Below are 11,458 nucleotides of genomic sequence, written 5' to 3'. Positions count from 1 at the left end.
GTACTAACTAGTGCATACTAAGGTGTTGACTTAAATTACTAATGATACTAATCGGCTACTGATACTAATACTAGTCGATACTAATACTATCATACTAATACTAGTGCAGTACTACTATACTAGTGAATACTAATACGCTAATACTACTAATGATACTAATGATACTAGTGATACTAATACTATGAACTAATTGCTAGTGATACTAATACTAATGAGATACCTTAGTGATACTAATACTAATGATACTATGTACTACAGTATAATTAACTTAATACTAATGATGTAGTGATACTAATACTACATGATACTAATGGTGCTAGTATACTAATACTATTGTGATACTAATACTAGTGATACTAATACTAGTGATTACTAATTACTAGTATATAATGGTACTAGTGTAATGATATAATGATACTAGTGATACTAATACTAATGATACTAATGGGCTGTATATTCAATACTAATGATACTAATGATACTAGATACTAATACTAATGATACTAATGTGACTAATAAGTACTAATATAGTGCATACTAATTGTACTAATTACATAATGATACTAATGGTACTAATTGGTACTAAATATACTTGATACTAATACTAGTGATACTAATCGGTACTAATACTAGTTGATACTAATATATATAGATACTAATACTAGTACTTTATGGTTACTAGGATACTAACTAATGATACTAATGGTACTAATGTACTAATACTAATGATACTAAGGTACTATGTCTAATACTAGTGATACTAATACTAGTGATACTAATGTGCTAGTGATACTAATACTATGATACTAATGGTTTGGTACTAATACTAGTGATACTAATACTAGTGATACTAATTGGTTAATACTAATTATACTAATGGTACTAGTCTACTAATACTAATTACTAGTGGATACTAATGGGTACTAGTGCATAATGTATATTACTAATTAATACTAGTGTATACTAATGACTAGTTGATACTAATTGGTACTATGTAATACTAATACTAATGATTACTACTATGTACTAGTGAACTAATACTAATGTACTAATGGTGCTAGTGATACTATATACTCGTTACTGTGTACTATGATACTAATACTAGTATACTAATGGTCACCATTAGTATACGCCCCAATGCATCACTCTTACCACTTTAAATGACTAACGTTACATAAAACACCACTGGTTTCCTACATATCTCAATAGCAAATCACTAGTAAAAACCTTGTTAGTTTGCTGTTGATCTTGTTTGTAGTACTCAGTAGTAAAACCCTTGTTAGATTTGCTTGATTGTCCATGTCAGTAATATGAGTAACTTAATTCATATGTAAATCAAACTTGCTCTAGTAGCGCTCTATATTTCCTATTTAAATCCCTGCATCATTCTTCCTTAATGACTAATGAGCAACTACTGATCGTTTCGATGTCTGCTCCATAAAACCTACTAAATTCCCTCATGTTTTACTATTGAATTACTACACGACGCCTACACATTACCGCTGTATCATACTCAATTCCCACATGTTCATCACACAATAAATAAACTTCTCCARACTTATTTGCAATTGTTTTTATTTAATAAATTCATTCATTACAAAAAACATTTTTTAAATCCATTTGAGGCCTTGTCTTCGTTCAGCTTTGAGTTAACTATCGTCAGATCCTCTTCCACCTCGTCACCTTTCAGAAAATAAAGACGAGCACATGAGACAACCAATTATAAGCCATTATCAATCATCTAACAGAGGTCAAAGTGCGTTTGGAAAGCATTCAGAACCCTTGACTTTTTCCACATTTTGTTACATTACATACTTATTCTAAAAAATAAAAATTTAAATTAATTCATCAATCTATACACAATAACAATACCCCATAATGACAAAGCGAAAAAAGGTTTTTATACATTTGTGCTAATTTATCACATTTACGTAAGTATTCAGACCTTTTACTCAGTACTTTGTTGAAGCACCTTTGGCAGTGATTACAGCCAGAAGTCTTCTTGGGTATGATGCTACAAGCTTGGCACACCTGTATTTGGGGAGTTTCTCTCATTCTTCTCTGCAAATCCTCTCAAGCTCTGTCAGGTTGGATGGGGAGTGTCCCTGCACAGCTATTTTCAGGTCTCTCCAGAGATGTTCGATCGGGTTCAAGTCCGGGCTCTGGCTGGGCCACTCAAGGACATTCAGAGACTTGTCCTGAAGCAACTCCTGCGTTGTCTTGCCTGTGTGCTTAGGGTTGTTGTCCTGTTGGAAGGTGAACCTTCGCCACAGTCTGAAGTCCTGGCGCTCTGAAGCAGGTTTTCATCAAGGATCTCTCTGTACTTTGCTCCATTAATCTTTCCCTCGATCCTGACTAGTTTCCCAGTCCCTGTTGGTGAAAAACATCCCCAGAACATGATGCTGCCACCACCATGCTTCACGGTAGGGATGGTGCCAGGTTTCCTCCCGGCATGACGCTTGGCATTCAGGCCAAAGATTTCAATCTTGGTTTCATCAGACCAGAGATTTTTGTTTCTCATGGTCTCAGATTCCTTTAGGTGACTTTTAGCAAACTSCAASCGGGCTGTCATGTSCATTTKACTGAGGAGTGTCTTCGGTCTGGCCACTCTAMCATAAAGGCATGATTGGTGRTGCTGCAGAGATGGTTGATCTTCTGGAAGGTTCTATATCTGGAGTTCTGTCAGAGTGACCATTGGGTTCTTTGTCACCTCCGTGACCAAGGCCCTTCTCCCCCGATTGCTCAGTTTGGCCGGGCGRCCAGCTCTAGGAAGAGTCTTGGTGGTTCCAAACTTCTTCCATTTAAGAATGAAAGAGGCCACCGTGTTCTTGGGGTCCTTCAATGCTGCAGATTTTTTTTTGGTAACCTTCCCCAGATTTGTGCCTCGACACAATCCTGTCTCGGAGCTCTACGGACAATTGCTTCGACCTGATGGATTTTGTTAAAATGTAACATGTTTCAAGTTAAACTGTAGTTTATCAAATACTTATGTGATGCAATAAAATGCAAATTAATTACTTAAAAATCATACAATGTGATTTTCTGGATTTTTGTTTTAGATTCCGTTTCTCACAGTTGAAGTGTACCTATGATAAAAAATTACAGACCTCTACATGCTTTGTAAGTAGGAAAACCTGCAAAATCGGCAGTGTATCAAATACTTGTTCTCCCCACTGTATATATATATATATATATATATGCTCAAATAGTCCCATCTACTAGTCCTATAGTATATATATATAGAGACATTTATTTGGGGTTTTACCGCACTTGTTCTCTGCTTTACTGTTTGAACTCCCATCATGGCTGTCATCATTATATTGTGTTCATTCATCTTCCTGTAAAGTGACATTGCGTTGCATCTGTGTCTGAAACGTGCTGTATAAATAAAGTTTGATTTGATTTGCAGTGTCTGCTGGTGTGATTCATTTTTCACAAGAGTAAAGTATTCAACGGTGGTGCTAATGTAAATGAGCTTATAGCGGCGATAAAGTATTGCAGCACCGTAAACAGCGACGGAATAGGATATTAGTAGACTTTCATAAGCACAAGACAGTGAACAGTGGCCTTCTCAGATGAAGCTGAAAGGCACGCCGAGGTAACACGACTTAATGGTAAAGAAGAGAAGCCCCTGATATTGCCAATACTTTAAATTACTATTTCACTAAAGTGGAACTACTCAGAAGTTAAATGACAACACTGAACAGTGAAYGAACCATCAAGCAGGGAAAGCGTCAATACAGGACTAAAATCAAATCCYACTATACCGGCTCTGACGCTCGTCGGATGTGGCATGGCTTGAAAACTATTAGGCACTACAAAGGGAAACCCAGCCGCGAGCTTCCCAGTTATACAAGCCTACCAGACGAGCTAAATGCCTTTTATGCTCGCTTCGAGGCAAGCAACACTGAAAGATGCACGAGAGCACCAGCTGTTCTGGCTGACTGTGTGATAACGCTTTCAGTAGCCGATGTGGGCAAGACCTTTAAACAGGTCAACATTGACAAAGCCGCGGGGACAGACGGATTACCAGGACGTTTACTCAAAGCATGCGCTGACCAACTGGCAAGTGTTTTCACTGACATTTCCAACCTCTCCCTGACTGAGACTGTAATACCTACATGTTTCAAGCAGACCACCATAGTCCCTGTGCCTACGGAAGAGAAAGTAACCTGCCCAAATGATTACCGCTCCATAGCACTCGGTAGCCATGAAGTGCTTTGAAAGGCTGGTCATGGCTCACATCAACAGCATCCTCCCGGAAACCCTAGACCGACTCCAATTCGCGTTCTGCACCAACAGATCCACAGATGACGCAATCTCAATCGCACTCCACACTGCCCTTTCCCACCTGGACAAAAGGAACCTATGTGAGAATGCTGTTCATTGACTACAGCTCAGCGTTCAACACCATAGTGCCCACGAAGCTCATCAGTAAGCTAAGGAACCTGGGACTAAACACCTCCCTCTGCAACTGGATCCTAGACTTCCTGACAAGCCACCCCCAGGTGGTAAGGGTAGGCAACAACATGTTTGCCATGCTGATCCTCAACACTGGGGCCCCTCAGGGGTGTGTACTTAGTCCCCTCCTGTACTCCCTGTTCACCCACAACTGCGTGGCCAAACACGACTCCAACACTATCATTCAGTTTACTGACGACAAAAGTGGTAGGCCTGATCACAGACGATAATGAGACAGCCAATAGGGAGGAGGTCAGAGAACTGGCAGTGTGGTGCCAGGACAACAACCTCTCCCTCAATGTGAGCAAGACAAAGGAGCTGATCATGGACTACAGGAAAAGGCAGGCCGAACAGACCCCCATTAACATCAATGGGGCTGTAGTTGAGCGAGTCGAGAGTTTCAAGTTCCTTGGTGTCCACATCACCAACAAACTATCATGGTCCAAACACACCAAGACAGTCGTGAAGAGGGCACGACAAAACCTCTTCCCCCTCAGGAGACTGAAAAGATTTGGCATGGGTCCCCAGATCCACAAAAAGTTAAACAGCTGCACCACCGAGAGCATCCTGACCGGTTGCATCACCGCCTGGTATGGCAACTGCTTGGCATCTGACGGTAAGGCGCTACAGAGGGTAGTTCGTATGGCCCAGTACATCACTGGGGCCAAGCTTCCTGTCATCCAGTACCTATATAATAGGCGGTGTCAGAGGAAAGCCCATAAAATTGTCAGAGACTCCAGTCATTTACATTTACATTTAAGTCATTTAGCAGACGCTCTTATCCAGAGCGACTTACAAATTGGAAAGTTCATACATATTCATCCTGGTCCCCCCGTGGGGAATGAACCCACAACCCCATAAACTGTTCTCTCTGCTACCGCACGACAAGCGGTACCGGAGCGCCAAGTCTTGGACCATAAGGCTCCTTAACAGCTTCTACCTCCAAGCCATAAGACTGCTGAACAATTAATCAAATGGCCACCGGACTATTTACATTGAACCGCCTCCATTTGTTTTTACACTGCTGCTACTCGCTGTTTATTATCTATGCATAGTCACTTCACCCCTGCCTACATGTACAAATTACCTCAACTAACCTGTACCCCCGCACACTGACTCGGTACCGGTACCCCCTGTATATAGCCTCCACACTGACTCTGTACCGGTACTCCCTGTATATAGCCTCGTTATTGTTATGTTATTGTGTTACTTTAGTTTATTTGGTAAATATTTTCTTAACTCTTCTTGAACTGCACTGTTGGTTCAGGGCTTGTAAGTAAGCATTTCACGGTAAGGTCTACACGTTGTATTCGGCACATGTGACAAATACAGTTTGATTTGATTTGATTTTGATTTCCCATCTGGACAAAAGGAAAGCGTATGTGAGAATGCTCTTCATTGACTACAGCTCAGCGTTCAACACCGTAGTGCCCTCCATGCTCACCACTAAGCTATGGACCCTGGGAATGAACATCTCCCTCTGCAACTGGATCCTGGAGTTCCTGATGAGCCGCACCCAGGTGACAGATTGGTTAAAATCCATGGATAATAAGATGATAGTTGGAGCTGTAGTGTTATATTTCAGTGCATCCTTTGATGTAATTGATCATAAATTGTTATAGAAGAAACGTACTTGCTATGACTTTACATGACCTGCCATCACATGGTTGAAGAGTTAATTATCCAACAGAACCCAGAGAGTGTTCTTCAATGAAAGCTTCTTTAAAATCAGATATGTACAGTGYGGTGTCCCTCAGGGCAGTTGCCTTGGACCGTTACCGTTCTCAATTTTTTTTTTTTTTTTTTACAAATGATTTGCCACTAGTCCGACACAAAGCTAGAATGACTATGTATGTGGATGATTCCACATACTGAAATTCTAAATAAGGAGTTACAGTCAGGATCAGAACGGGTGATTAATAAATAAACGGGTCTTAAACACATCTAAAAACTAAAACCATTGGCTTTGGTGTAAAACATTCCCTAAGACCTCAACTGGAGTTGTGCATAAAGACCATTGAGCAACTTGAGGAAGCTAAACTCCTAGGTATAACAYTGGATGGTCAATTAGCATGGTCAAGTCACATTGACAGAGCAGCATGCCTTGCCCTTAACGGCACMTCCAGAACTAACAACAAGCCAGTCTTTCCTGGTTCAGAGTTGACGAGAGATGAACTGTTTCTCCTCTAGATTTAATGAAGCAATATTACTGTGCAGAACATTTTAGATTGTCTGCACAATCAAAACATTCAGCTCAAAACACCCATACATATCCCACAAGAAATGCCACCATGGGTCTCTTCACAGTCCCATGTCCAAAACGATTCATGGCAACGCACAGTATATACAGAGTCATGATCGCATGGAACTCCATTCTCCAATTACACAAGCAAACAGCAAATTACCTTAAAAAACTGATTAAACAACATTTCATAGAACGGCAGGGACTGTGGGACCCACAACACCACAAAATATATATATTTTTTAAATTATTGTTTGTATATCATTGTATGAAATGTGCGACTGTCCTCGTCTATCAGTGTATCAGTGTTTGTTGCTTGTCATGTTTTGTGTTTTTTTTGGACCCCAAAGAGTAGCTGCTGCTTGCAAAAGCTACTGGGATCCAGATAAACCATAACAATAGGCCTGTCAGAAGTGCTTACTTGAGCTGGGAGTTGGAGCATTGTGACAACAGCGCCTGCAGGAAGACTTTTCTCTGCGGTCAGTCCAAAGGTCAAACCCAGTGAAGCACCAGGGTCGTCCGCTCCTCAAACAACTGACAGTCATAGAACAAGACGTAGGCTACATTAACTTACAGAGGAGGAAATGTATCTTTATGCTCACAACTCAACACAGCCACATCCCGACCACAAACACCGCCTACCTACCAACGAACAAACCCCACCCGAACAAACACACCAGCCTACCTGAGACAAACACAACACACCTACCGACACAAACTCACAACGCCTACCCTGCGAGACAAACACACACAGCCTACCTGAGAAACAACACGCACAGCCTACCGAGACAAACACACACACCCGAGACAAACACCAGCACAGCCTACCCCGAACAAACCACACAGTCTACCCCGAGACAAACACACAGTCACCCGCCGAGACAAACACACACATTCACCCCCGAGACAAACACACACAGTCTACCCGAGACAAACACACACGTCTCACCCCGAAGACCAACAACACATCTACCCCGAGCAAACACACACAGTCTACCCGAGAAAACCCACACAGCCACCCGCAACCCCACACACAGCACCCGAGACACACACAACACCACAGCCTACCCCGAGACAACACACACACAGCCTACCCGAGACACACACACACAGCCTACCCGAGACAACACACACTACCGAGACAACCACACAGCCTACCCCGACACACAACACACACAGTCCTACCTGAAAAACACGCACAGCCTACCCTGAGACAAACACCGCACGCTACCCGAACAACACACAGCCTACCCTGAGACAAACACACACAGCTACCCGAGAAAACACAACAGCCACCCGAGACAAACACACACAGCCTACGAGCAAACCAGCCTACCCGAGACAAACACACAGCCTACCCCGAGACAAACACACAAACACACAGCTACCCGAGACAAAACCAAACACACGCCAAGTTTGCGGATGACACTACAGTGGTAGGCTTGATTACACACAACGACGAACGGCCTACAGGGAGGAGGTGAGGGCCCTCGAGTGTGGTCAGGAAAATAACCTCACACTCAACGTCAACAAAACAAAGGAGATGATTGTGGACTTCAGGAAACAGCAGAGGGAGCCACCCCTATCAACATGACGGGTCAGTAGTGGAGAAGGTGAAAGTTTTAAGTTCCTCGGTGTACACATCACGGACAAACTGAATGGTCCACCCACACAGACAGCGTTGTGAAGAAGGCGCAGCAGCGCCCTTCAACCTCAGGAGGTGAAGAAATTGGGCTTGTCACCAAAGCACTCACACAACTTCTACAGATGCACAATCGAGAGCATCCTGTCGGGCTGTATCACCGCCTGTACGGCAACTGCTGCGCCACACGTAAGGCTCTCCAGAGGTAGTGAGGTCTGCAGAACGCATCACCGGGGCAAACTACCTGCCCTCCAGGACACCTACACCACCCGATGTCACAGAAGGCCATAAAGATCATCAAGGACAACAACCACCCAAGCCACTGCCTGTTCACCCCGCTATCATCCAGAAGGCGAGGTCAGTACAGGTATCAAAGCAGGGACCGGAGAGACTGAAAAACAGCTTCTATCTCAAGGCCATCAGACTGTTAAACAGCCACCACTAACATTTAGCGGCCGCTGCCAACAACTGACTCAACTCCAGCCACTTAAAAATGGGAATGATGGAAATTATGTAAAAATGTACCACTAGCCACTTTAAACAATGCCACTTAATATAATGTTACATACCTACATTACCCATCTCATATGTATAACTGTACTCTATATCATCTACTGCATCTTGCATCTTTATGTAATACATGTACCACTAGCCCTTTAAACACTATGCCACTATGTTTACTACCCTACAGTCTCATCTCATATGTATAATACCGTACTCTATACCATCTACTGCACTTGCCATGCCGTTGCTATCACCACTCATTCATATATCTATGTACATATCTTATCCCTTTACACTTGTGTGTGTGTGTAAGGTAGTAGTTGTGAATTTAGGTTAGATTACTGTGTTATATATGCATTGTCGGAACTGAGAAGCACAAGCATTTCGCTACACTCGCATTAACATCTGCTAACCTTGTGTATGTGACTAATAAATATTGATTGATTTGATTTGACAAACAAGCCTACCCGAGACAAACACACAAACACACAGCTACCCGAGACAAACACACAAACACACAGCCTACCCTGAGACAAACACACACAGCCTACACGAACACACACACACAGCCTACCCAGAGAAAAAACACACACAGCCTACCCCGAGACACACACACACAGCCTATCCTGAGACATGAGCACAGCTTTAAGCAATTGGTCAGCTGGCCCAAGAGTAATTGTGCTCAAGGGCACAATGGCAGGGTCGCAGAATGCTTCTTTTTTTTGTTGCAAAAATATAGTAGCCTAGAATGAATAGATGTACAAATTATAAATGGGGATTTGTCCCTTGTGGCTCAATTGGTAGAGCATGGTGCTACCAACACAGGGTTGTGGGTTCGATTCCCCACAGGGCACCAGTACAAAAATGCATGCACTCACTACTGTAAGTCACCTCTCCTAAATGACTCAAATGTAAATATGTTTTAGTAGGGAAGGCCAAGGAGGTGGAAAACCATAACAAAAAGTAAAGGAGAAAGGAAAATGATTGCTTGTCTTATCTCACTTGGCTGACCTGGTGGTTGGAGGTCTTGTTCATGATGGGTGTCCAGGCACTGAAGCGGGTGTCGGCTGTCCCTGTGACCGAGCTGCGATGCCTCAGGGCCGACTGGGGTTGGTAGTCTGTCCCGCTCAGTTGCCACTGTGTCACGCTGTGAGGACCTGGGTTAGGACCAGGACTGGGSCGAACGGTCAGATCCACGGATGTCATTTAATGGGTGGTTTGGGCCAGTTGAGRATACTACCCGACTACGCTCGGTTTCATTTAAATCGATAGCCTACTTTTGGGTAGCCTTTTATATGCGATTGTTTGTGTGTTTCAAATTCAGTCTGTTAACAAAGTGCGGGTAAAATCTTCTTCAGTCAACAGTCCAGTTAAAAATGTGATAATACAATGATACAGCGGTGACAAATTACCTGCGTTTTAAAACTGGACGGTCAAGGAGGTCCTATGCAATGTAATTTCAYAAATGTTTCCATAGACCAGCACAAGTGTGCCTATAAAGTGCAATTTATTAACCTACTTCCCCACAATTCCTCCCTCTCCCTGCCCGTCTCCTTAGAGACGGAATAACAGAAACAAGGCGCATGCAGCATTCCCACACACCCGGTAGCGGTCCCTGTTCACCGACCTTCTCATCCAATGGGTTCTGAAGAGGTGACAAGAACGGACACGAGGAATACAAAATCAGATTCGGAGTGTCGGGTTCCTACAGTGCGTGCGCGCTGCTAGGCTTTGGTTACGGAGTAGTCTAGTCTGCTTGGTCAACAGGATCGGCCTGTGCGCTGCACATGATCTGATCTGTCACTGATAGGTTACTACACAAACAATMATTTGGTGAAATACATCACTAGTGGGCGGGGCAAAAGTGGACATTATTTCCCCTGAAGGGAAATGCAAGTCTTGGACATTATTAAGATGTGCACAAAGAAGATCACCAGGTGAAAACATACATCGTTTTTTACCATGTGTGTGTATGTGTGTTGCTGCATTGCTGTGTTGTCATGTTGTGTTGCTACATGCTGTTTTCATGTTGGTTGCTCACTGTGTTTCATGTTGTTGTGCACCATGCTGTGTTGTCATGTGTGTTGCTACATGCGTGTTGATGTGTCGCTGCATGCTAGTTCTGCCATGCTTGTCTGTCCTGCTATTTGTCATGTTGTGTTGCTACCATGTTTTGTCATTGTGTTGCTGCCATGCTAGTGTTGTCATGTGTGTTGCTCACATGCTGTGTTGTCATGTTGTGTTGCTACCATGCTGTGTTGTCATGTTGTGTCGGCTGCCATGCTATTGTCATGTTGTGTCGCGCTTGCTATGTTGTCATGTTGTGTTGCTACATGTTGTTGTCATGTTGTGTTGCTGCCATGCTGTGTTATGTTGTGTTGCTACCATGCTGTTTGTCATGTTGTTGCTACCATGTATGTTGTGTTGCTACCATGCTTATGTTTTAGATTCTTTAGTATGTTGTGTCTCTTGTGATGTTTTTGTCATATATAAAAGCAAAACATGTCATTACAATTAACTATTTTAATCCAGCCCCCCTCCCCGCAGGAGGCCTTTTGGTAGGCCGTCATTGTAATAAGAATCTGTCTTAACCTAGTTAAAGGTTAAAC

The 11,458-nt window shown here is 42.9% G+C and overlaps 1 protein-coding gene across 1 annotated transcript in view; it reads right to left on the bottom strand.

Annotated features, from left to right (window-relative positions):
- Positions 1–10,626, bottom strand: part of LOC112072536 (epithelial cell-transforming sequence 2 oncogene-like) — a 45,136-nt gene extending 34,510 nt beyond the window's left edge. Inside the window, 2 exon segments of the mRNA XM_070439834.1 lie at positions 7,125–7,237; positions 9,861–10,626. Coding sequence (XP_070295935.1) covers positions 7,125–7,237; positions 9,861–10,055 — 308 coding nt within the window. The 5' untranslated portion in view covers positions 10,056–10,626.
- Positions 10,627–11,458: the final 832 nt, after the last annotated feature.

The sequence above is a fragment of the Salvelinus sp. IW2-2015 genome, unplaced genomic scaffold (genome assembly GCF_002910315.2).
Source record: "Salvelinus sp. IW2-2015 unplaced genomic scaffold, ASM291031v2 Un_scaffold1953, whole genome shotgun sequence".
NCBI lineage: Eukaryota > Metazoa > Chordata > Actinopteri > Salmoniformes > Salmonidae > Salvelinus > Salvelinus sp. IW2-2015.
This window is presented reverse-complemented; position numbering and strand designations above follow the sequence as displayed.